Genomic DNA, 26669 nt, shown 5'->3' on the forward strand with positions numbered 1-26669 from the left:
CCGGGCGGAGGAGGAGGAGGAGGAGGAGGAGGATGAAGGCATGAAATCAAAAAGAAAGCTGGTTCGGGCTGCGGGTGACGCTGTGATTCGGCAGGTCCGGTTGTGGGTGCAGAGCGAGGAGAACGAAGGTGTTTGGGATTAAAATGTGAGCGGGGAAGTGGGAGGGTGGGGGTGGGGGTGGTGCAGAGGGAGATGGAGGTCAGAAGGCCAATTTTCTACTCCAAGCTTATAGGGCCTGCGTCTTCAGCTCGATGGGCTCCCCCCTGGTCTCCTGCTGGCCCTCGGCCTCGGGGGGCCGGGTGCCCTTCAGTGTGGCGAGCCTTTCGGAGAGGCCGCGCATGCGGGGGAAGAGCATGAAGTCGTAGAGCAGGGCGCCCAGGGCACCGCCGATCATTGGTCCCACCCAGTACACCTGCGACAAAAGAAGAATCCTTGAGTCCGAAAACTATGACTTTTACTTTCTTTTTTTTTTTTCCGGCTTACAATCGTTTGTATTTACAGATTTAAATGTTCTCACCCAGTGGTTGACAAAATTCCTGATCAGGACAGCCGGGGCAAAAGACCTGGCGGGGTTCATTCCTGCTCCGGTGTAGTACATCTGAGCAGCGGACGGAGGAGTTCAGGGTCAACATGGATAAATGTGGGTGTTAACAAAGTCATCCTGTGTCGCTGCGCCGGTTCTTACCCCGAGGAGATGCCCCATGAGCACAGAGAAGCCAATGGCGAGGGCAGCAGAGCCCAGACGGCCATTGCGCCGTTCATCAGTCACGGCAAAGATGCAGACGACGAGCTGGAGGGTGAGGAAGACCTCCATGGTGGTGGCCATGCCCAGACTTATACCTGGCTGCAGCTGCCGGAGAGAAGAAGAGACAGGAGGTCAAGATGTGACCAGATAATTCCAATGAAACGACGACAGCGCCTTCCAGGTGTGCGATCTTACCGTGTTCAGAGCCAGGTTTCCCCTCATGTTGGTGGGCGTGACCCCGTAGAGCACGGCGGCGCCGGCCAGCGCTCCCAGGCACTGGGCCATGATGTAGAAGAAGGCGCGGAACAGGGACATCTGGGAGCCGATCAGGTAGGCGAAGGTGACCGCCGGGTTGATGTGTCCGCCGCTGATGTGGCCGATGGACTGGATGAGGGTGGCGGCCGCCAGCCCGAAGCAGAAGGCAACATGGAGAACGTTATGGGGCCCGGTGGTCCAGCGCAGGGCCGCCCCCAGCCCGAAGAACACAAAAAACATGGTGCCGTAAAACTCGGCGAACACCGCTCGCCAGAACGACATCGACCTGAACTCCCACATGATGGAACTAGATTAACCGAGCAACTTCTACACGCAAAAAAACGTTGAGCTGAACGGAGAGGCTCCTGTGTTCAGGACCCTCCTGGAGAAGCAACACAACAAAAGACAAAAAGTTTTCTATCAGACGAAACGATGCTTCCAAAGCTAAAATCGACAACTCTCATAAAACTGCGAACAATCTGCAGCACCGCCTTCCGATTCCTGTCATACAAAGCTCCTGCATGGAGCGATGTGCCAGTCTCTGTGCATCTATATGCCACCCCGCGCTGGTGGTCAGTAGGAGAACATGGACAGACAAACGTTAAGCATGTCCTGCAGACATTCAGCCTCTTTACCAGAGCAGGGGGAGCCGGGAGGCCTTTTTATAACGCCAGCCGCCAGCCACACGGCGCAGGGGAGGGGTCAGGCACAATGGCAGGAATCAAAACAAGTCATTTAACCCTTTCTCCCAACCATCACTCTCCCCCGCTCCACATGAAAACATCAGGAGTCTGGAGGAATGGGAGTTTAGGAAGCAAACTGGTAGAGGAAGTTATTTATGGGAAAAAACAAAACAAACAAAAAAAAAAACAAACCCAGAAAACTAAAGTTTCTTTGCAAGATCCCTGTGTTGTTGTTTTCTTTTTCAAATGTTTCTACAGAAGGTGATGTGACATTAGTGGGTTCAAAACACGTCGGACGTCTTCGCCCGAGCACCTGTCAGAGGCGAACGGCTCTTAGAGGTGCTTTAACTTGAAAACCAAAAACACCAAAACCTCACATCCTGCGACTCTTTTCTAACCTGAAAATACTGAAAGCCGTTGTGTTTGGTGAACTGCTGAGACGAACACGACCGCAGGGTCACATTTTCTCATTTCTTTAAAAGGCCATCTTCAGATTACTGGAATCAAAGTTTGCAAAGCGGCCGGCAATTTCTCAATCTCTCCGCTCGCGCATCGGATTGGTACAAATTAACTTGGTGGCAGCAGAAGTGATTAGGCAGAGTTTTGCATTGTGTGTGTAGGTGGACGGGTTTGGAGGCTCAGGTTGGATAAAGCGGTGGAAAATCCACGGCTGGAGCGGGCCGGGCATCGTGCTGACCGTCGCAGCCAGAGGGACGGCCGCGGTCCTCTCAAAGGATTATGCTTAGCTCAGCGCTTTCTCCTTTCAGGCGTGAAAACAAAACGCTGGCAGTAACTATTTCTGCTACTTTCTATGATCTGTTTGTTTTACCGTCACTGTTGAATCGGTGGTCCCCCCCCCCCCCCCACACACAGCGGATCGGTTCTATATATAAATGAACATTTGTGCAACGCTTCAGATTGGTTTTGAAGCGGCGTCAAGAGAAAAAAACCAAAAGTGCAGTTTGAAGTTTTTATTCAATATGATGACCTCTTGCGAAGCTCGCCGAGGAGGATATCTCAAGCAGTTAGGTTTTCTTCATCCTGATTATTCTGACACTTTATCGGTTTGTCCATTGGGACATCTCTATTGTCGCGGGTATTACGGCCTTCTCATGGCTGCGTAAGCCGCCTATTATGGCTTTAAGCCCACAGTTTTGGAGCGGGTGATGAAAAGGTGCTTGCATTGTGCTTTCCTGTTCAGACTGCTGACACACACTCAACATGCAGCCCCCAAACAGCTCACACGCTGGTTTGCTGAATCCGAGCTGCACTCAACACCACCGCACAGTGGTAGAAAGCAGGTACTGCAGGGAGAGAAGCTTCAGTTCAGTCACCAACAGCATGAACAAGAAGCTTTTTCAAGCTTTTATTTCCTTTTGTTTTCAACCTGGTCATTGTTTTCAACACACCACATACACAGTGGTCATTCCCCATTTTATATATGGATTCCTCATGTGTGTGCACATTTAAAGAACTACTTTCACTGCTGACCTTTAACCTTTATAATCACTTTGAGATTAAAAGTTTCTACACTGGAATGTTGTAATCTACTTTAGTTGTCATAATAAATTGGTTTTTTTTTTCATATTATAAAATACAGTTTCTTGTGTTGTAGTCTGAGTATGAAGCATTTTTCTAAAGCAACGAACCAAAACACGAGAGTTCTATTATGAGACGCGTCACGCCTTCTTATAATCCTGAAAGTGTTCAACACACTGATACGTTCAAATCTTCACTTGTATATTCTGACAGTGTTATAAACGTGTGATTGTGAGGTTTGAGTAACAGCACGAATTGTGGAAGCAACTAAATATGGTCGTTCATATGGATAAAGTTCATAGTGGAATGTGAAAAGGATTTCTGGCACATTGATTGAAAACAGAAGATTCTTTCCAAAGGTAATCTGTCTGCTGTGGTTTTATCTAAAACGTGATTATGGAAAGTTGGAAGTGGTCCAGGGTGTCAACGGACGAAAGGCAGAGTAAACAATGGAAAAAACTTTAGTCCATCAGAGGGCAAACACACTGAGTCACTCACTGATATCCTCGAGTGATTTATGAGTCGTGGAATAATAATGTGACCTTGCTGAACTCAGTCCCGAGTGTTTAGAACTCTCCTCTCAGTAGACTTACATTTCACCCCATCTGTGGAACAAATATCGGAGATTAGCTCCAATAGTTTTTATCTGTTTAATGCAGATTACCAGTGAAATGTGTAATTTACTGTTAGGATCATCAGCTTTAGTATCTATGAGTTGTTTTATTAATTTTTTTTAATGGATTTCCATTTTAGTTCAGGGGCCACATACAACTCAATTTTATCTGGAGTCGGCCAGACTGGCAAAATAATGCCATTAAAAGTTTCAAATTTAAACTAAATCTTTTTTAGGATACGTGAAGAAGATTTATTTGCAAGACAAAAACTGAAAAAAAATGCCAATTTTAACTAAACTTTCTAGTGAAAAATAGTGAATTGTCCCAAAAACTCTTCTACAGCTGTGGCATTATGGGTGTTTTCACAAACTCATGGATTCAATTGTAAAAAACAAAAACAAAATTTGTTTTCGTTGAAACTTTTAGTTTTGTTGGCCCGGATTGGAGCCTGTTGCTGGCCGGTTTTGGTCCATGGGCCTCATGTTTGACACCCCAGAAGCATTTAAGTCACAGTACTTTACTATTGAGAGTAACCTGAATATAAGGCGCACCCACCAAATTTAAAAAGATTAAAAAAATATATATTTTTTTAAAGTGTGGCGTTACGTGATGCACCTGAACGCATCACCCACGTATTGGCGGCAAGAAGCTCATTAACACCTAAAAATCCATGAATTAGCGAGTCATTGTTTAAGTCACAGGGTACAAATTGTGTGTAAACATTAATGGCTTATAGCCCTGAAATGATGGAACCTCTTGTATGACTGGTTATCAAAACATGTCTCTCTTTAAGAAAATAAACCTCAATGATTCTGGAATAAACCAGGTTACTGTAGTGGGACAACTCCATGCAGCAGAAAAAACACTGTTAGTTCCTGGTAATTATTCATCAAAGTGATTGTGACTCCATTCACAACAGCAGCACGACAACAGTGACCAGTCATTCTTGCAAAGTTTATTAGAAATGTTGCAGACCCATGGCATGAGACAAATGCAGTAAGTGTTCCACAAATATCAAAGAGATCAAGCACACGATCCTTCACACTGAATCTCTCCTGGGTGACTAACAAACTCGGGGCTTCTGGCACGATTCTGAACCGCCGCCACAACTCCAGTTCGCAGGCTTTCCGTCGAATCAGGACTCGTATGTGGAAGAAAACTATGTTTTGTTGTTCGGGCTACAATGTATGTATGTAACGTTGTGCCGACTGGCACAGAACCAAACTCACTGCTGCGGACAAATGACTATATGGTGTACCGGTCCACTGCGATAAGCTCAACACAAGCTGTAAAGTTGCACAAGCATATTATTTTTAAAACGTGTTATTAAAAAAAACAAAAAAAGAAAAAAAAAGTTATTGTTTAATATGTGTAGATGTCGGCGTATGTCATAAAACAAGCAAAACTCCTGCCTTTTTTTTTTTTTTTTTTTTAAATGACCAAAATAAGTGCATTTTACAATACAAATATTAAAGGGGGGGAAATCTGTCGTTAAAAAAAACATTTTGTTGGAAAATAGGCATTATGAGTTTGTTTGTTTCCCATTAGAAATCACAACGTTGAATACAGAATCAGACATTGCAAGGGGAGGGGAAAAAAAAAAAAAAAAAAAAGTGTAAGACATCAGAACATCCCATTACAGTCGTTTAAGTCAAAGAACAAGAACATTTCATTTGAACAGAATTGTCCATGCAGAACAAAACAGCAAAGCACAGCACTGTACGTCGCGATGGATCTCTGTGCCGGTCTGTTATCCAACGGTCGCTCCCTGTCGCCCCCTGCAGGGGCTTCGCTTTGGAGGCTGCGAAGAGAGATCAGCTTCTCCTCCAACATGGCTGCCAACTCATGTTTAGTCTCTCTCTCCTTCCCTCTCTCTCTCCAGCAGACTCACAAGTTGTTTTGTTAACTACTGAGGTGGCGGCCATATTGGTCTACTCAAGGTCGGGCATTTCTGGAAAAGATAGAAATGTGAATTCAAGTCAGTTTGAGATTATTTATTTTTAACTACTATGTGAGCAAATTTTTAACCTCTGGATTTATGTTACTGAATTTGAATCTCGTGATCGAACCAGGAGGGTCAGGAGGGATCGCATCACTCCCCAATATCAGCTTCCTGTTAAATCTAGAAAAGAGCTTTATAGGTTAAAAGGATTTTAAACTCTAAACAACCAGGCTCCATTTTAAAGAGCCGGTGTCCAACATCACCCAGAAGAACACTTGGTTCTCAGAGTGCTGCCCCCTGGAGGCTGATTGGTTTTCTAAAAGTACAACGGGAGGCAGAGCTTTCAGCCATCAGGCTCAGCTTCTAGTAGAGGAGGCTGACACGTCTCTACTTTTAAAGTTAGAAGACTTTTCTATTTCAAAAAGCTTAAGAGTTAGAGCTGTTTCAGAAAGCCCTGGACCATTTTCTACCGGCGCTGCTTTAGGTCTATACTGCTGAGAGACTTTGGCTGGGCTTCTTTCCTTTCTCACTCTTGATGTTTCAGGATTAAACGTCACCAACATTCATCTCTGAACCCTAAAACATAACAGGCAATTTCTTCATGCTTTTCTGCAAATAATTCGATGGCAGCTTACTTTCGTTGTCGACGTCTGCAGATTCATGCTGCAAGACAAAAAAGACATTTCTCACTTATCCAGGTCTATTTCATAATTACAGCACAAACAGATCCTACATGTCATGATGAAATCAACAAACCTCCTCGTCTGCACCGTCTAAGTCCGGCAGGTCGTCCCCCCCCATGGTGTTCATCATCTTAGGAATACACGGAAGAAAATGCAGTCAGTGTTTCTTTAACATGCTCCGGCTTCGTTTGTGTGTTTTTGCAGCGTACCTCTGAAAATTTGTCAAAACTTGACAAGTCCTCCTCGGAATCATCTTCCCAGTCCTTCCAATTATTGAAATCCACACTCAGCCAGTTGCACTAAAAAAAAAAAAAAAAGTACATTCACATTGTTTTTTTAATCAACACATTGGTCCTTGTTCTCAGGTTTCACATGGTTTTTTTAAGGGTTAGATTCAAGATATACATCAACTAACATGATTTACCTTCGCCTTGTCTTTGGTAAGTCGTGGCCAAGACTTTCCAGCCTCTGCCTTTCGTAAACAACACAAGACGGACCGATCGGTGCGTCTGTGTTTGGAATCCTGCGTGACAAAGAGACTCTCAGAATTACTTTGAAAATTCCCCAATCCCCCCCCCCCCTGCCGCTGGATTAGAGCTGCTACCACACGTCTGAGGGCGACAAACTTACTTTGGGATTGATCTCTCCAAAAAGCTCCACCGGATTGTGGTGTTTGACATTGTCTGTTCCACTGATGCAGCTGTGAGGACAAACCCAAACACGTCAGGACATTATTTTCACGGCTGACAGTCTTTAATACTCGGCTCATAAATTAGACCAGCCATTAAAAAGCCTTTAGAAAATCTCATGTTATTTACTTTTCTTTAACTGGAACTATGATACTCAAACAAGACAAGAGATAATAAATGGTTGATTAAACACGTTTTCATTCAAATACAATCAATAGCAACAGAAAATCATTAAAAAAAAAAAAAAAAAGGTAACTATTCATTGTGTCTGACATTTAAATTTAATTTAATTTAAAGTAAACATGTAGGTTGATTTACTATATTTTCATTTTGGGATTAAAATCCAAACAGAGCAAAACCAAAATGTTTAAATGTGTACAGTGGTGCGATGAAAGCAGAAATGCTCCGACTCAAAAGCCTTGCATACTTCGCCCTGACGCACCTCAAAGGTCATCCATGACTCCAGTCAAACTAGTTTGTCATGAATGCTGGGAAGAGCAACAGCTGAAATGTTCCCAGGGCGTTACTCGTACAAAAATGAAACTAAAACAAAACACAACTGGAAGAACAGTGAAGACCCGCCCCAAAACCTGTGTAATAGAAATACTTTCTTATTCCCAGAGAGAAATTCTTTGTAGACGACTGGTACAAGCATAGAAAAATTAAATGAACTATTACCGCTTACTTTTTAGACACTTTTATTTAAATTGCTTGTGATTTATATGTTGCTGTGATTCCATTCATGTGTGCATCTGTGGCGTGTGTTATGAATGAAAAAAGATCCGTCTCTGTGTGTCTATGAACACAACAAACACCATTTACAAGAGGAGTTAAAGAGTTCTATGGCCACAGGAAGGAAGGATCTCCTCTGGTGCGTAGTGTAAATGTAATCATTAAATTCAGTTCATGAAGAATAAATTAATGAAATTATTTATGAAGTCACACGTGGATATCTTTTCTTTTGATCAAATTAATGGGGTCACATTTTAGCTGGATTCAATTACATCAATGACTTACACATTTTCCTGTGTGCCAACTGTTTGATTTAGGTCAGTGTTTTATGAATTTTATGTCATCATACAAACTATGATATTCTGTAAAAAGCCAGTGCACTTGTCAGGGGGTGAGCATGCTTTGTTGGAAGACTATGGCCTCAGAAGCATTGCACTAAGTGTCCTTATAACTTACCTAAAAACAAACTTCGTCTTGTCAAAAAGCACTTTCACATCTTTGCTGTCCTCCACACAGAACTCCACAAACACGGAGTCTCGTCTGTCATACCACTTGGCGGTCGCAGGCTGCCTAAAGTCCGTTCAGGGAGAAAATGGAGACAGTCAGAAGACTCATACTTCATTATAATCCCACAGATTATCCAGCTTGTTCATTAACATGATGGGGATGTGGTGTTCCGGTAGCCCACGTGTGTGTGTGTGTGTGTGTGTGTGTGCAGGACATCTGAGGTCACGCTGACTAATACGTCACTCTCATTCATCACAGATCAACACGCAATCCCCCATCAGTTCACCTTTAAAAGGTTCACATTTAAGATGGATTAATCCAGATGATTTTACACAACAAACTGCGCACACACCAGGATAATGTGAGGAGGTGGTTATAATGCATTGACAGACGGCTTCACAGATGATATGAAACAAAAAGTGGCACATTATGCTGGGATGATCTCGTGCAATAGTAATAATTAATTGAAGCATCTGGGCTGGCTGACATCAGCATTAAGTGAAAACTCCGGTTACAACATACAACCTTGTCACGATAGGCGACATTAGCACTGCTAGCTGCGGACGACTGAGCTCCATTCAAAAGCGCATCTTGAAGCTCGCAAACGACACGAGTAGAGTGAGTGTCACTGCGGGGTTAAACGAAAGACGAGCGACTGGAAGTCATCAGTTTGTGTCGGTTCGTGGTGCCATTGTCGTTAATCGAGGCTCCGCCGCTGAAGCTAACTCGTGTCTTAGCACAGTTAGCCGCCGTTAGCTCGCTGATCCGCATTATTCCACAAGACTTGTAGCTAGTTGGCAAGGAGCGTTAGGAAGAGAACGGCACTTACATCCTTCAGTGTTTTAGCAAGTAAAACGTCCCTCTTTGGATAAAGAAAACACTGCAACCTAGCTGCAAAGCCCGGTAAAATAGTGCAGTGAGTGACTCCCGAAATAGTTAACTCAGGTTTACAACGTACGGTTCGACTAAACATCGCGAGATTTACTCGTTCCCGCGAGACGTGAAGTGTGCACGCGCAAGCTGGAACGGCAAGAGAGCTTTCTGGAAAGCTTTGGAAAGAGTGTGGTTATAATAATAATAATAATAATAATAATAATAATAATAATAATAATAATAATAATAATAATAATCATAATAAGTCAAAACACAAAGTATAGATACATACAAAAATAAAAAACCTATATACACTAATATGAATTTATCTATACTGTATATACACCTACATATGTAGGCATAACCTTGTCAAGGAAAATGTAGGAGTTGTCCAATGGTTGCTATGATAATATTTCCTGATCGAAGCCAGGTCACATTGTCCTGTTTGCACCAGAAAATATTTGCCATGGGTCCAAATGCAAATCCAGAGAATAATTTTTTATTATGGCCAGACTGAATACCAACAGATGAACTTGAGGGGCATGCAAAATTGAACAAATGGAAATTTGACACTGATCTATATTTTTTAATTTTCAGTCTACTGAGTAAAAATAAACATGCTCTTATGATGTCTTCATATTAAATCATCAACAATAATTTCATGCTTTTTCCTTTTTCACATTTCTCTTTCTATTATCTGTTTTTTTCATTCTACTTTTATTAATTAGAATTTAATAGTTTCCTGGTAAAAACACTCAAAATCCCTAACCTTATAAAATATTTATCAATTGCATTAAATTGTCTAAAAGGACTCAATAAAGGTTTAATGATTATATTAAGCTTTTTAACAGCATCTTGAGCAGCTGAAATAGTGAAAAAACAGAACTTTTTTCATAACTTATTTTTTGATTTATATTTTTACAACCCAAAACATAACAAAATGTCCACACATTAAAATAATAATTATTATCTATACCTGCATTTTCTGTTAAAATTACTTTCAGGTATGAATTACTCTTACAAAAGACAGACAAAGGGAACAGGTGACAACAAATATCTACTGTATAGTTTGTCTTAGCACTACTTTAACATTGTTATATCGTTTTGCAATTTCTACAGAAAGGTGCCAAAGCAATCAAAAAAGCAAAAAGAGGCCTGCCTGAGTGGGTTGTGGTCATCTGTGTGTTTGTGGTCATTTTGTATTTCTTAACTCTCTTTAGAAGTTTTCTATGGTTTCTGCTGCACATTCTTTATTTGAACTACATTGGTTTTGTAATGTCATTTTAGAATCCCCAGCCTGTCAAACAGGCAAAAAGGAAATCAAACCCTCTTCAGTTGTGAGGGTGGGTGTGTGGGCAGGCTGGGAATTGCCCTGGAGGAATGTTTCACCATTACAAAAAAGCTTGTGGTCATTTGTGCCTGTTTTCAGAAGTTAGATATCCCTTCCTGGTCATTTTGTCTATTTTGTAGTACTGCTATGCAGTAATCTGTACTTTTTTGGGTAATTGTTGGATTTTGGTTTGTTGTTCTTGGTAGTTCTGTGTCCTTTTGTGCCCCTAATATCAGGCTGAGAGCATTTCTGAGTTTGGAGACGATGGAAAAACACACGACAGCAACTCTGTTTTTTTTGTTTGTTTTATTATCCAACAGAGAGGAGCACAAATAGGAGTGGTGGAAGCCAAAGCATCTCCCTTCACAGCTTGCGTCTCAGCCCGCTTATTAACAGATGCCTCTCTAGCGTTGCGTTTGGCACCAACCTCAGAACGAACCGCAGATTCTTTCGTTCTAAAACAAAAGGTGTCAAACGCGCCCGTCCCGATAATGTTTGACTTCCAGCGCATTTCTTAGAGAGTTAAAGCTGGAGCCAAAGCGCATGGAAACAGAATAACGACTGTCGGGGGCCGACAGGGGAAGCGCCGGCTGATGGAAGTTTGAGTGCTGCTTCAAGCAGTTGGCCTGTGACAAGAGAGGCTGAGAGGCGGCATCACCGAGATGAGGCTTGGCAGTTGCCGAAAGCACAAACACAACAATGGCCAACGCAGAAGAAGAGAGGGCCTCTCAGCCACACGAGTGGGGAAATATGTTCACTGTGGGTCCAGCCCACAGATGACACTGATGATAAAAGAGCTGTGGAGTCGGAAAGGAAGGCATGCAAACCTTTTGGACACTGAGGAGCTGACAGGTAACTTACCAGCTTGTGCTGGACGCTGACCTTCAGTGGATCACAAGAGGGAGCAGATCTTCAGGCCACTGCAAAGTAAGAAAAACACAGAGCCCGCGTAGCAGCAAGCAATTTGACATACTTGCTGTCCCGTTTTGAATAATATTAAAGTCAGGCGAGTACATTTATCATCTGTCCAGCATTAACTATCGTTGGTACAGATTCTCTGTCAATCAAACAGAACCAGCGCCGGCCAACAGCCTCAAAGCCGATTCAAAGCAGCCATCCATTTTAACAAATGTTCCCCAAATCATATTGTTTCCTTTATAAAGCTATATCTTTATCCTCGAAGGTTTTCACTTAAAGCCACTGATTCTGATCTATTCGACGGACGTTTTGAATTAGTCGTTATTACAGAAAAGGCTAAATGAAGTCCACCAGCGTTCTGCAGCTGCAGGCCGCTGCTTTGAACTGGATTCTGGGAGATAATAGGCCGTAACCCAGATGCATTACTGCGATTTTAAAGATCTCATTTTGTTTCTTCACTGTGGTCCACTCTACAAAGTTTTGCCTTTTTCTCAGATTTTTATGATGCCATTAATAAACATTTGACAGGTGTGCTGCTGACTGGATGAGCTTCACACGGCTGAGTGACGCAGACAATGTCTCCATAGGTGTTTGTGTTATTAAAGGAATGGAATAATCACCTCCTGAGCTGATTTTCAAAAGAAAGAGCTAAAAAAAAAAACACCCACTTCATTATTGTTTGTCACACTTTATTCTCTTTCATTTACAATGTTTAGTATAAACGTAATGAAGCCTTCCTTTTACATACCTAGTAATATTATCGCTCACTACACACTCGGCACAGACAGGAGAGCTGGAGAGCTTAAACCCGACAAAGTCCTCTGAAGCAATATACTATCATATCACACAGACAATCATATAATGTGGTCTTTACTAGTGGAGTGTTTCCAGAAAGTGTGACTGCAACACTTTAACCTACTGATTAGTTTGTTTTGTTTCCTACTAACTGAGAGGAGGAAGTTGGACTTGCACATTGTCGAAGTGGTTAATATTAGAGTTTGTATCATTTCCTTCTGTCCTCGGCCGTTTCCTCTGGTACTCCTCAGATAGTTCACACGTCGGGTCGAGGGGTGACAGTAAAATGCAGGTGTGACCGTCTGACTTCCTGTGACGAACCGTCGACCCCCGGAGAAGCTCCAGCCAGCTGTCAGGGAGCACTCCATCCAGCGGCTCCGCTGGATGGAGGGAGGACGCGTCGCATGACGTTGTTTGCATAAGCTGCTCAAACAAGTTGGTCCAAATCTCTGCCCCCTGACAGCCGAGGTCGTTTGTCACATCAGAAAATCCTTAATCTAACCAAAACAGAAGAGGGAAGAGATTAGAACATGAGTTCAGTGAACTCCTTCATGTATGTCTTTTTTAATTGTAGAGAAGAATCTGTGTTTGCATCTCTACATTACAGTCTCAGAGATTCCACCAAAATCGCCCTGCTGCTGGTCTTTTTATATATATATATATATATATCATCATCATTAAATAACCCGGAGGCTGAAGGAAACAAAAGAAAATGACCTTTGTAACAGTTATGAAAGTCAGTTACATCAGGCTTAAGGCTGAGTGGGAAATCAGGTTTACAGCCCTGCGCATGAGAATGTTTTGACAAAGTGATTTAAAGTTTTATTGCACAAAGAGCAAACTCAAGCCTAAAGAGGGTCGCTTATATCACTGCTTAACATTTCACAGTCAATTATCAGCGGGTTTTTTTGTGATTCCAGTCAATACATCCATTTTCCATTGGGTGAAAACAGTGAACTCGCACACAAACACAATCCCCCAGTCTATATTCATCCCCAGGCATTATAGCAGTGAAGTGACTCAGCAGACCGGTGCAGATTCATCATGGTTCAAGCCTCTTTTATATTTGAATTAAATTATTTGAATCATTTGGTTCTTTGTCAATCAGTCAATTATGAATGACGGATGGGGAAAGTCACAATTGTTGTATAGACTATATCATCAGATTTATTAAACAATAAAATATGATACGATTCCAGCAACATCCTGCAGCAAGACATGAAAAAAATGTAAAAGGGACTTGAGCAGGTTTGTGCATATAAGTGAAAACTAAAATGTGTTTGCCACTCCAGGTCCAAAGAGAAATACTTTTTCTTCAATTATAAACGTTTTCCATGAAGGATTATGTAAGTATTGCATAAAATGGAAACATTCTCAGGATGGAATGGCGTATTGTTAACTTACAGGTGAGTGAAACTGGACTGTGTGTGGTCCAGGAACTAAAATGTGTTTGACACGGCGGCTTCATGTCCTCAGTCGGAGGTCTGCGACCTTTATGACCAAAAGAGCCGTTTATGTCACTTTCCACCAAAACAAATTCAACTGGAGCGGCAAAACAGGGGTTTCCATTAAAATGAGGCTCACACAGCTTCCAACTTTCCACATGTAGTGTTTTGATATTTGTAGGAAAAACTGTATCTTATGTTGTCGCATTAATGATTTATGGTAAACATCTCATTACATTTTCAGCAGTTCAACTGATTTTTGCAGTTTCACCCTATTTTGTCAGCATTTTTAAAACCATTTATTTAACCATTTTCGTTCTTTTTGAATCAGTTTTGCATGTTTTTCACCCCTTTTTAGGTAGGTTGGTCATTGTCAGATAGATAGATAGATAGATAGATAGATAGATAGATAGATAATGTATTAAAATAGTTTCTTTAGTTTTCCATACACCAGTGTATAGACAGTACATAGAATGAGCGTGTGGTATGAAGCACTGAAGCACAGAGTGGGTATTCCCTGGACGGAGTGTAGGCTGTACTCTTGTGTGCACTTAGGGTGTGTTGTTCCCATTAAATCCGATCATCATCATCATCATCATCATCATCATCATCATCATCATCATCATCGTCGTCATCATCACGACCAGAGTATGATTCACAGCGGCTTTATAAAAAGCACAAACCACCATTTGTCAGCCGATCCCTGCCAGCTCGGTGACGAACTTCCTGGTCACATTAGTCGGAGCGGCTCGGCTCCTCTCCCGCCCCCCCGCCCCCCGTTAACGGGGATGTTCGCTCCGGAGCAGGAGGAGGAGGAGGCGCAGAGGACGCTGCTCGCGGGCGAGGAGGAGGAGGAAGAAGAGGAGTCCGGCATGAGGAGGAAGAGCCGCAGCAGCAGCAGCAGCCACCACACAGCTAACGTGCTGCGATCCAGATAGGAGGAGGAACTAGAAATGCTGTTTACTCCGCGGTGCGCCCAAGGACGTTAAACCAGGGAGGCGAAGGCAGACAGACGAGGCGCCGCCGCCGCCGAAGGCTGGACGCTTCTTGGATGGCGTTTCCCAGGGCCAGGGGAAGGGCTGCAGAAATCCTACTGAGATACGAGTTGGGGGATACGTTCGGAAATCATGTCTTGACTACAAAAGAGTAATTATCCGCCGATAAACTGCAGCAGCACGTCAGAGGCACGAGGCCTCCTCCGATGGAGCTCGGTGCGCGTTAATCCGGCCACAATCCTCCCTGACAGGCGGCGACGAGCAACGGCAAAGGGTGAGCTATGGAGGAGGGAGGGTGGGACACACACCAACACACACGGATCTGTGTGAGATTGTTTTGAAATGACGACGCTAAATGTGTGAGATTGAATCTCGGGTGTGTGTGTGTGTGTGTGGATGATTGCGCGCAGCGCCTGTTGGAAACGTTCGCTCCGGCGCTTCACAGCTTTTCTCTCCCTTTCTGCTCAACAGGACGCTCTTTTCGCAATTGAAGGAATTTATGGGATCACAAGGTAAAAGTGTTCTCAGTGTCCCCTCTCGTCGTGTGCATGTGGCTGTCAGTGGACCTTCCCTGTCGTCGCCTTCCTTTGTTTACAGTGTGAATCGGCCAACAGCTGATTCGCTGCCTCGTTGTTTATTTCTTTTGACGCAAATAGGAGATCTTCCATGCCACTCCGACGTGCACGCGTACCACCTGCGAACAGAAATAACCGAGTGTCGCGTTGCTTTTTCTTTTTCTGTATTTGAGAGGAGAAAGTAAAGCCAGCAGCAGAGACAAAAACACTCTTGTAGCCATGTCTGAGGTAAAGACGCGTCATTCCCCATAATGCATCTGGAAATGGGCTAGTGCAACTTCTCAGACTGGGTTCAAACACACACTTTCAACTGTTTTTATTTTTAATTTTTTTGACTGGTGTGTTTTTCTCTGCAGTTTCGTCTGATGAGATGAGTGTGTGCGCTGGCCAGGGCAGCGATGAGGTGCTGGTTTCGCAGGCGGTGTGGGATTACCTGGCTGCAGCCGGGCGGCCCTGGCTCATTGACTTCCAGCACAAGCAGGGGATGAGTGCTGGTATCATTAGGCGAGGGGAGAGGGGGGGCTGCTGTGCCGTGCGGCTTCAGCCGGTGGCCGGCGTGATGGATGGCCCCATCTCCAGTGAGACACGAAAAGCCTTCATAGACTTATGCCGTTGTGCCCGCAAAGAAATGAGCAAACAGGAGGGGGGATCCAAGAGGAAGAGGGCTCTGCTGCCCTGCGTGGGAGTCCTGGAGCCCAACGGCGAGGGGAGCCTGCTCCAGCCACCACCTCCGCAGCCCCGGCGCTCCCAGAGACAGCAGCAGAGGTTCAGGAAGCCGGCGGACGAGGAGGCCTGTGCCATGCTCCACGAGACGGCCTACAGGAAGGACCTGGACCCCAGCGTGGCTTCGCACGGCGAAGCCGAGGACAATAACACGTGTTCCATCTGCATGGGGGACGTGGTGGAAAGGACCACCCTGGAGAAGTGCGGCCACTCGTTCTGCCGCTCCTGCCTGGATCAAGCCTTCAAGGTGAAGAAAGCGTGTCCGGTGTGTCGGCTGGTGTACGGACAGCTGATCGGGAACCAGCCGGCCAACGGCTCAATGATTGTCGAGAGGGATCCTGATCTGGAGCTTCCTGGGCACGAAGGATCTGGGTGTATCTGCATCATCTACAGCTTCCCGCCGGGCCTACAAGCGGTGCGTCCCACAGGAGTGACACTTCAACAGCACTTTAAATCAACTCGTATAAAGTCCCTTTAATTTTTTTTACCCACTGTAATACCTGGTACACTTTAACTTTTAATTTAAATAAGAGAACAATGAAGTCACAAAACAGGCCAATATTTGAAATTAGTCAGCAAACACATCTTCTTTTTTATTGTTGTATTAAAATCATGAATAATCTAATTGATCTAGATAAACATTCAATTGTAAAAAGTGATTTATCGATGCCTTTTCAGAAGAAATCTGTTCTCTCACTGCCTATCAATGGACTGTTGCCATAAAGAACTACTTCAGGGCTTTTTTTTTTTTTTTTTTTTACATAAATTTAATCTTGTTATCTGAAAATGGAACAACACAGTATGCAAAATGTATTTTAGACACAAACCCTTTTTTGGTTGTGTTCTTTTGGTTGTGTTTTTGAAGGGAATATACAATTGTTAAATGTAAACAACCAAAATAAAACTTCATTTCATTTCATATATATATATATATTTTTTTTTCGTTCAAAAAGTGGCAGGTAAAGGATGTTGTAGTGTTTCTGTTTAGCCTAAGCTAAAACAACACAAGATTACAATAAGAGTAGTTTTTCTTTCCAGACTTGAGCCCAAAACCTCCCTAAACACAAATCAACAGATGTTACAGAGTTCAGTTTCCTGTGACCTAAAAAACAAACAACAAAAAAATGACCTTTTAGAGAGAAATTAAGCAACATCTGGTTTCCAAGTAAAAGAAAACAAGCATCTCCTACAATATTTCTGTGTTCATTTCTTACAGATTCATGGTTGTCCACTAAAACTAGTATTGGACGGCAATAACTGCTCGTATGAACAGTTATATCTCAAAATGCATCGTTAAGTATTGCGAACGTGGGATTTCACACTGTTTTACTGAATGCACCACGACATAAAGGATCAACTCTGCAGTGATGAAGGACAGACATGGTTGTTTCATGTTGCATTGATGTCATTTGTCCTCTTCAACACTGTCACATTGCCAACAGCCGGAACACCCCAACCCGGGCGTCCGGTACCCAGGAACAGACCGCGTGGCCTACCTCCCCGACAGCCCCGAGGGGAACCGCGTGCTGGGCCTGCTGCGCCGGGCCTTCGAACAGCGCCTTATCTTCACCATCGGTACCTCCATGACTACGGGCATGCAAAACGTCATCACCTGGAATGACATTCACCACAAGACCTCAATATGGGGCGGGCCGCGCTGGTACGTCTCCCCTTGTACAGAGAGAAGGATGTGACGGCCTTTTGCCGGCCTCAACAATAGAGCTAATAGACGTAGCAGAGAGAGGCGCTCGGCAAAGACTGACAGATCTAATCCGTCTTCCTGACGGCCGAATGTTATTGGTTGATGTCCTTGGCGAGATGAACCCCAACATGTGCACTAATGTTATTTTTTATTGTTTTTTTTGCGTTCCTCCTCCTTCCAGTTTTGGCTACCCAGACCCCACTTACCTGGTGCGAGTGACGGAGGAGCTCAGAGAGAAAGGCATCACGGCAGACTGACGGCGCCACGCGGGCAGATTCTTCCAGGACTTTGCAGGACTTCTCCGAGCGTGCTCGCGGCGGACATGACTCGGCTCCGGGCTGAGCTCTGAGACTGCCGGTCCCTCAGAGGACGGCTTAAAGACAAAGACCTCAGCAGGCAGGCTTGTAATGCTGCAGCAGAGCTCATATCGCCCCACTGGTCGTTCCTCGGTTCGTTCATATATATATATATTTTTCCTCCAGAGCTCAGCTTATCCCAGCGCTACATGTGGAAGAAAATACTTTTTGAGTGCAGTGCATTCTCGTAGTACTACAATCTTCGTTCTGTCACTGCTGGCAATAGGACTGATACCCGATGCAAGTTTATTTAAGAGTATTATGGCGTGCAGAAGTCATGGTACTTATATATTATTTAGGCAATCTAAGTTCTATGTTCTAAGGAAAGTTTATGTTATATTAATGTTTATTTCTTCTTCGGTGGTTACTTTTTGTTTCTTACAAGCACACATCCTTTGTTTGTGTCCCCCAGAACTCTTCTTTTGATAAGTCCGTTGATTTGATTGTTACTAATTGATAGTTCCGAGGACAGTGCTTGGTTCACGTGGCAGAACGGCACTGCTTCTATTAACGGAATTAATTTTCCGGAGTTATTGCAATCTAAAGCACTCACAGGCACTTTGGTAACGGAGTCCGTTTTTTCAGTGGAGTCGGAGTGAAGGGATCTCCGCTCGGGGGAAGCAGGTTTGCGCAGCCATCGGCTTTAAGCTCGCCGGCTAGTTGATGTCAAGAACTCTTCGTTTGTGTGATCTTCACCCTCTCTTACCCCGTTTTTCTTTTCTTTTTTTTTTTTTTTTTTAACCTGAATAAGAAGAATGTTGAATGATGTCTCATTGCAGCTCTTTTTTTTTTTTTTTTTTTAAACATGCTTTAGGACTTCCCACTGGGTTTTCTGTCACTCCTGTTATTTGAAGATGTCTCCCAGGTGTCGAGCCCATTACCTCAGTTGATAGTAAGACGCTTCTCTGATAACCAGATTTATAACGATGTCAAAAAGGAAGGGCACATAGACCACTTAAACCAAATGAAAGGCACAAAAGCTCTTTAAATATATCTATGCCTCCGTCCCTGTCAAACTCGGGAGATTGGCCTGCTAATCTTCTCATTCAAAATGAGGTAAAATGCTGTAAATTTGTTTAAACAGATTATCCAAGTTAAACGGAGAGAAGGAAAAAAAACAACAAGAAAGAAAATGTTGCGTGAACAATTGATCTAATTTAGGGTGGGATATCGATCTCATTTTGTCGTGCCTTTCTTGTATTCACTTTTGATAAAAATAAATAAATAAAAAAATCGAGCATGACGTTTCTGATGAATGGTGAGCAGTTTGGCATATTTTAGTGTTATTTGATAGCTAATCAGCATTATATTTGTAGCTGTACTATCTGGCTTTTAGTACAAAGCTACAGAAAATATGTAAACTAATTAGTCTCTTCTTCATAAACACTCTTGTCGTCCAAACGCGGAAAATAACCCCACCGAACTGGGAAAATCTGTGTGTGTGTGTGTGTGTGTGAAAGTGCTTTGCTCAGTGCAGTGACCTGCTCGGCTCGTGGCGCATTTACAAATGATTTGACTTAATCCATCCACGCAGCACTTCCGTTAAATATCCATCCTCTTTGTGTTTCAGTTAAGGGACCAAGCGAAATATTTTGAATTTTTTTTTTTTGGGGACACAGGATTGTAGTTTACTTAAAGCTACCGTGCAAACATTTCTATGCATTACATGGCTGAGGAGGAGCCAGGAGGGCGGACGGGAGGGGAGAGCTCACACACTACAAAACTGATTGTTATCGAGGGAAAACTTTGGGGTTTTGTTTTTCTAATTGTGTTGATTGGTACTTTGTTGATATTCAGAATAATGTGCTTTACATTTTAATACTTGAATAAAAGGTTATGTTTTGGTTTTGTGTTGGATATTCAATGTCGGCCCTCAATAAACACGGAGCATCGCAGGCAACTGGATCTCCATCGACTGATGAGTCATTGGACAGGAATTTCAGTCGTGGGGTCGAGTCGTCTCGCTGCAAAATAATAGCTAGAAAATCCACTCTGACACGCACGAAAACTGTGTTTCATGATCATCTGATCGCAGCTCACAGCGGTTTAAAATAACGACAGGCCACTGGTCTTTTCGCAGACCTTGTGATATTCAGTGCATGAAGCCACAACGTGGAAAGGCTTCATTTGTATTCAGGACTCTCCTCTCCAGGGTGTGTAATTGTGAAAACAGTGTTTTGTGGAGCTGCTCTCACAGATGCTAAGAAGGAGGCTGTGTGTGTCAAACAAAAAAAGGTCAGGAGCTGTTTGTTTTAGTTTTTTTTTTTCTATGTCACCTTCAGCTCATCCTCCTTGTTTATCTGTCGGACCGCTTATTTAAACTGTCGTGGGCAGTGGAGTCGCACTCACATTTCACTTCAGGGGCCACATAAAGCACAATATGATATCGAGTGGACCGGTAAGTAATTGCATTTTCACAACCAGAACTCTAACGCTTTGTTTTAGTGCAACAAAGTGTTAATATATCATTAAGAAGTTCACATTTATTGAACTACCCTTTGAAAACACATGACAAACCTGAAATTTGAATAAAAGAACTGCGATTTCAACAATATCGTGCCTGAGTTCAACGTGTGCTTTGCAACGTACAGCTCACAGTGCAGTTTTGATAAACTATTCACATCTTCGGGGATAAAACATTTTGCCACATATAGCTGGAACCCAAAAACATCGTAGGCTAGTTCATATCATGGTCAAAGTAAGTTGCCAAAAGTAAGAAATGGTCTTTGTTGTAGACACATTTCTACATCTGTGGCAATCTTCATCATATGAACTGATTCACCACATAATCCAAACTGAAGTGGAATGAAAATAAGGTTTACCTGTGTGCGCCCCTGGTGGTCAAATATATGTATTGCAGTTAGTCATCATTTCTCACAGCTGGAAAATTTCATCTTGCCGGCCGGATGTTTGACGCCCCTGCTCTAAAGGTAAGAAAAACAAACATTAATGCTGCAAGCAGCTTTGATCTGGACCTTGGACTCCAATCATGGCCTCTGGCCCATTTAAATTTAGAAAAAATAAAAATTTTGAAAATTTTAACAAAAAAGGACTTTTATTGTGAAAAATGTGTGTGTGGGGGCTTTTATTTCGAAGGCCAACCAAACTATAGCTAATCCCTAAATATCAGTTTTTGGTGTAATTTTTAATAAGTTTTATTTTGAAGGACTTTTGGGCTTTTATTTTGAAAGCCAGTTCACCCCTAGCCTAGCTATATCCATTTTGAAGTCAACATTGTAATTTCTGATAAACAAGGTCTTTTATTTTGAAGGAGTTTGGGGCTTTTATTTTGAAAGTCAGGACAAGCAGGTTAAGTGGTCACAGTTTGAGTTATTTCGGAGGCCTGGACTTTCAGGCTTGGTCCCTAAAAAAAAAAAAAGGTCAGAAACTTAAGAAAATCTGCATTACCATGTTTGTTTTGTCACGTTTTGCAGCCATCAGACAACAATTAGTCACAACACAGTTATAAATACAGTGGACAGGCTAGTTATTGAGGCAAATTGTGTTGATTTTTTTCTAATTTCATATCTATTGCTTCATTTAAAAAGAAGACACACTGAGTTTGTAACCAGATTGACATCAACATTTACTTTAGTCAACAGGGATAACTCACTTTTTAAATAGCCAACAATCAAAAGTAATGGATTATTTCAATACGTTTATAAAATATTATAACAAATTGCTATACTTTTTAGTGTTGAAAGTTAGCTGGGTTAACTTTCTTCAACACTTGCTCAGGTGGAATTGTTGGGTTTTTCTCTGTAAAAGTGACTTGAGATATTTGATGCTCCACAAATAACATTGACTTGAACTTTAGAATCTGAAGGAAGGTGTTACAGGTCACCCAAGGTATTATTTACTGTACTGTACTGTACTGTACTGTTAAATCAATAAAGAACAGTTGAGATAAAAGTTTTAAAGAAAAATATTGTTCATACAGTGGCCCAGAAGGGCAATGCTGTTGTGTTGTGACTTTTACTGTTGTGTTGTGGCTTTTTGTTGTTGTGTTGTGACTTTTTGCTGTTGTGTTGTGACTTTTGCTGTTGTGTTGACTTTTTTCTGTTGTGACTTTTTGTTGTGTTGTGACTTTTGCTGTTGTGTTGTGACTTTCTGCTGTCGTTACTTTTGTTGTGTTGTGACTTTAGTTGTGTGGTGACTTTTGCTGTTGTGTTGTGACTTTTTGCTGTTGTGTTGACTTTTTTCTGTTGTGACTTTTTGTTGTGTTGTGACATTTGCTGTTGTGTTGTGACTTTTGCTGTTGTGTTGTGACTTTTGCTCTTGTGTTGTGACATTTGCTGTTGTGTTGTGACTTTTTGCTGTTGTGTTGTGACTTTTGCTGTTGTGTTGTGACTTTTGCTGTTGTGTTGTGACATTTGCTGTTGTGTTGTGACTTTTGCTGTTGTGTTGTGACTTTTTGCTGTTGTGTTGTGACTTTTGCTGTTGTGTTGTGACTTTTGCTGTTGTGTCCTTTTGTTGTGTTGTGGCTTTTGCTGTCGTTACTTTTGTTGTGTTGTGACTTTTTGCTGTTGTGTTGTGCTGTGCTGTTGGCTCTTCTGGGCCACCGTAGGTTTATATTTAGAAGCTGTAAATAGATAAAAGTTGGTGTTTTCTCTGCATGTGTTTAAAATGGAAGTGAAATGTTTCTTTACTGTGTCAGTGGGTCATCATGTTTTAGATTTCATGGTTGGAGCTCCGTCAATAAATTAATTCAGAAAAAAGAAAATATATCCATTTAAAATGAGTTCAAGAGGCTGCAGGAGGAGAAGGGCGTCAGCTGAACTTCCTCTCACATGGAGGAGAATCGTCTTTCCTCATTCTGACATCACGTCCTCACACGGAAACACTCACACACACACTCTCATCACAACAATGGAGAAAAGGGCGGACAAACACTCCGAGCCTCAGGCCGCCGGCCCGGAGCTCTGCGCCGTGTGTCTGGACGTCATCCAGGACAAGCAGACCCTCCGGTGCCTCCACTCCTTCTGCTCCGGCTGCCTGGACTCGGTGTTCAACGTGAAGCCCGCCTGCCCGCTCTGCAACACCTACCACGGGCTGTACACCGGCACCCAGCCGGAGGGAACCATGTCCGAGGCCCGCATCGGGAAGAGCCTGCCGGGCTTCGAGAAACACGGCAGCATCGTCATCCGCTACAGCTTCCCGTCCGGGATTCAAGGGGTGAGAGACTGACCCGCATCCAGGTCACGTGACAGCTGAGTCATACACGTGCTTCCGCGTCTGAGTCACGTGTGTCCACCAGATGGCGCGCGCACACACGCTCTATCTATCTAGCTATCTATCTATCTATCTATCCATCTATCCATCTATCCATCTATCCATCTATCCATCTATCCATCCATCCATCCATCCATCCATCCATCCATCTATCTAGTCTGCAGTTTACATTATTTTTAAAATGAATGTGTTGCAGTGGTTAATGTGTTTGTGTCTAAACGAAAAAGGTCGTCGGTTCAAATCTCGCTGTGTGTGGAGTTTGCGTTGGTTCATTTGTGACTCTAAGTTGTCCCCCGGGTGTGAGTGTGAGTGTGTGGTTGTCTGTCTCTGTCTGTTTGTCCTGTGATGGACTGGTGACCTGTCCAAGGTGTATCCTTGCCTCGCCCTTCGTCGGCTGGGATCGACTCCAGCACCCCGAGACCCTCCACTGCTTCAGTGGTATAGAAGATGGATTAATGTGTGTATGAATCAAAACTTTCATCAGAAATCCTGATTTTTCACCTCAGGATCGTTTCCTTGTTGGTCCGATGCTGGTTTAAGCTGGTCTTATAATCATTTAGCAGGTATAGCTGCTTTATAAAGGTGTGATGCTGGGTTCATAGATTTGTTGGTCTGAAGCTGTTTTATGAAGCTCTTCAATCTCGACATGGACAAGGACAGTTTCTTTGTTGCTCCGCTGTTGGTTTAGCAGGTGTATTCATGTCCGTTGTTGTTTCTGCTGATCTGATGCTGGTTTTGCTGATCCATGAAGTTCCACTGTGGATGTTTGCTCCTCTTGTCATTCAGTTGGTTTATTATTTCTCCTGAATGGATGTTACACCAGTTAACTGTTGCTGTTTGCCATTCACCAGCCTAACCACCCGAACCCCGGGGTGAGGTACAGCGGCACAACGCGCATGGCTTTCCTGCCGGCCAACGAGGAGGGAGAGAAGATCCTGAAGCTGCTGAGGAAAGCCTTCGACAGGAAGCTCGTCTTCACTGTTGGACAGTCCGTCACCACAGGCCTCAAGAACGTCATCACCTGGAACGACATCCACCACAAAACCTTCACCAACGGGGGTCCGCAAAAGTACGTGCATCATCCACCATTTACTTTGGGGTTTTAGGTTGTATTGCGTTTTTTGGTCTGTCTTAATCTGTCGTCATATTGACTGTCGTGATTTAATTACATTGGAACTCCCATTGAAAAAAGTTAAGAATAAACAAACCTAAAACCATCAAATAATCCTGGCCCTCCTAAAATCAGATTGAAATACAAGACTAAAATGATCATTATTCACTCTGAACTGATGGAGATAAAGTGTGTAATAATTGTGCATTTGTGAACAAAAAAATGTACTTGCAAGTCCATAAATGTCCAAATATCTCCTTCGTGTTTATTCAACTTATTCAAGCAGCACATCCGAGCAATTAAACTTAAACAAATCAACATGGTTTAGGAAACACTAATCTGTAAAATCAGTTTTGCATTGTTAGTTGTCATAGTCATTCAAAACTCAATCATATAATTCAACACTAAAAACCTTTTATGCACAAATGACCTCTCATGTCCCATCTGCAATTCCTCTGCGGACCACCAGGGGGCTGCATGCTACACTTTGGGACTCCCCATGAAATAACAGCTTTGCTCTGTTTGACACCCACCTGGAAGCTTTTATCTGTGTTCCTATTTTATATAAGAAAATTAAACTTAATTATCGTTTTCTAAGTTGATTTGGGAGGTTAATGTGAAAAATGGAACTGAGCCACTGGGAGAGCTGCGTTTTCTTTTCACTGGATCCATTATGTGCCTGCTTGTCTGTTTTCCTGTCCCAGTTTTGGATATCCAGACCCAAATTACCTGTCGAGGGTTCGAGAGGAGCTCCGGGCTAAAGGAGTGACGGAGGACGACTGACGGGTGAAGACGCTGCTTCAGATAAAGTTAATACTGTGTATTTGAACTGCGGCCCTTATTTCCAGGCTGCACTTTTTGCAGTTGTGTTGCAGGGACCATCATCGACGCTGTAGGATTGTTGTTTTATTTTGTTTGTTTTTTCCCCAAAAATATTTCGCAGCTTTTGTCCGACTATGCAAAACAGAGTCATTATCCAAGAAAAACCAAACGACGGGACTGATGATAACGAATCAGTTCATTATAGTATTTATTTTTAATTTTCCACTTCTAATGTTGCACTTTTTTTTTTAGAATAACTGAGATAAATGGCTGCCTCGCTGTTTATTTTGATATTTATCTGCAGGAAACACAAAATCAATGAGAGGTGGATGATGGAGAGCTACTAAATTGGAATTGTGAGAAATCAGAGCCTTCACTTCAAAATATCTTAGCCTGGTGGTCATGAGTTTAACGGGTATCAACAAAGTTTTAAAAGATAAACCAATAGTGAAGACTCAACCAGGCTTCGTTACAAGCTGTCTTTATTGCTGAAGTTTGCACATTTTCCCGGACACGCACAAACACTTTCTTTTTGGAGATGTGAGAATGGCATGGACTAGCTGGAACCACCAGTTGGCGCTAGTGCAATTTCATGGATGCCAAGTGTTGAAGAAGAAGAGAAACAGTCATCAGGGATGAAAAAGTGACGGATAAAAGAGAGAAGGAAACAGTCATCAGGGATGTGGAGAACGGTGGGAAACGATGTAGATAGATAGAACCAGCAGAGGGCGGTAATGCAACTTTACCAATGCAAAGTGCCGAAACTTTAGAAGAAGAAGAAGAAGATTGCAGGGAACATGAAACTTTACTGGAGTAGAGTTTGCTTTTTTGTTCTACTCGTTCTTGTTTTCATGGCTTTCAGATGCAAAATGAGAAAATCCCTTTGGGTTTACTTATGTGAAATTTCCCAAAATAAAAGCATTTCTTTTCAACAAAGTCGTAAGACTCCCTGTATTCAACTTGGTTGCTCTGTCGGACAACCGGCCGGTCTGAAGGTCACCTCAGGGTCAAAGCCAGCGTGGACGGGTCTTAGAAGAAAAGCCAAATTGGCAAAACATTTGACGAGTTGATTCTTGGAGGTACGATAAAGAGGAAACTGAAAGTCTTTCGGGTTCCTCATCGGGTAAGCGTGATGCTCTGTTCGGCCGGGGCCAGTGTGAGTGACCTGATCCGGTAATAAAATGACTGTCTGCACACGGTGTGGCGGCTCTGTACTTCACCGTCTCCCAGGATCCTCTCTCTGGACGTGTGCTTCCATGTGCTGCCTCCAGCAGAGGGAGACGTCCTCCTCGGAGAAGACGCAGCGATGGCGTCTGCTTGGTATGCAGCAGCATCAGCACCACAGGCCTCGCAGCCCTGCAGCACCTCCCAGACCCATCTGCCACAGACGATGACTCGTGTGT

At 43.1% G+C, this 26669-nt stretch overlaps 3 protein-coding genes across 4 annotated transcripts; 1 reads left to right on the forward strand and 2 right to left on the reverse strand.

Annotated features, from left to right (window-relative positions):
* Positions 1–226: 226 nt before the first annotated feature.
* mipa (major intrinsic protein of lens fiber a) lies at positions 227–1300 on the reverse strand (the record flags this gene model as incomplete). The annotated part of the gene is made up of 4 exons (XM_080468635.1): positions 227–412; positions 518–598; positions 686–850; positions 941–1300. 4 exons carry the CDS (start codon positions 1298–1300, stop codon positions 227–229), a joined length of 792 nt encoding a protein of 263 aa, XP_080324761.1.
* Positions 1301–4770: 3470 nt separating this feature from the next.
* On the reverse strand, positions 4771–9382 carry ptges3a (prostaglandin E synthase 3a (cytosolic)). Of its 2 annotated transcripts, none has more exons than XM_080468638.1 (8): positions 9219–9382; positions 8339–8452; positions 7092–7161; positions 6886–6984; positions 6671–6760; positions 6535–6591; positions 6414–6441; positions 4771–5787 (listed from the first exon to the last, which is right to left on the reverse strand). In XM_080468638.1, coding segments are annotated over exons 1-8 (480 nt in total). In that variant the 5' UTR covers positions 9221–9382; the 3' UTR covers positions 4771–5767. The 2 variants fall into 2 exon arrangements, with proteins under 2 accessions (XP_080324764.1, XP_080324763.1); XM_080468637.1 differs by having other exon boundaries at positions 8915–9302.
* A 5182-nt stretch (positions 9383–14564) lies between these two features.
* On the forward strand, positions 14565–26190 carry dtx3 (deltex E3 ubiquitin ligase 3). Its single transcript, XM_080468569.1, has 8 exons — positions 14565–15019; positions 15217–15257; positions 15677–16458; positions 17486–17703; positions 17927–17993; positions 23007–23276; positions 24185–24402; positions 25149–26190. The coding sequence occupies exons 2-8, from the start codon at positions 15245–15247 to the stop codon at positions 25225–25227; spliced, it is 1647 nt and encodes a 548-aa protein (XP_080324695.1). The 5' UTR covers positions 14565–15019; positions 15217–15244; the 3' UTR covers positions 25228–26190.
* The last annotated feature ends 479 nt before the right edge of the window (positions 26191–26669 follow it).

This window comes from Lipophrys pholis (genome assembly GCF_963383615.2).
Source record: "Lipophrys pholis genome assembly, chromosome: 8".
Taxonomy (NCBI): Eukaryota; Metazoa; Chordata; class Actinopteri; order Blenniiformes; family Blenniidae; genus Lipophrys; species Lipophrys pholis.

Coding starts and splice junctions, on each gene's coding strand:
- ptges3a (XM_080468637.1), bottom strand. CDS start 8,967: ATGGAGCTCAGTCGTCCGCAGCTAGCAGTGCTAATGTCGCCTATCGTG. Junction 6,985..7,091: donor TTGGAGAGATCAATCCCAAA/GTAAGTTTGTCG, acceptor TTTGTCACGCAG/GATTCCAAACACAGACGCAC. Junction 5,788..6,413: donor TGCAGACGTCGACAACGAAA/GTAAGCTGCCAT, acceptor TATCTTTTCCAG/AAATGCCCGACCTTGAGTAG.
- dtx3 (XM_080468569.1), top strand. Junction 16,459..17,485: donor TCCCGCCGGGCCTACAAGCG/GTGCGTCCCACA, acceptor CATTGCCAACAG/CCGGAACACCCCAACCCGGG. Junction 17,994..23,006: donor TCAGAGAGAAAGGCATCACG/GCAGACTGACGG, acceptor TCCGAGCCTCAG/GCCGCCGGCCCGGAGCTCTG.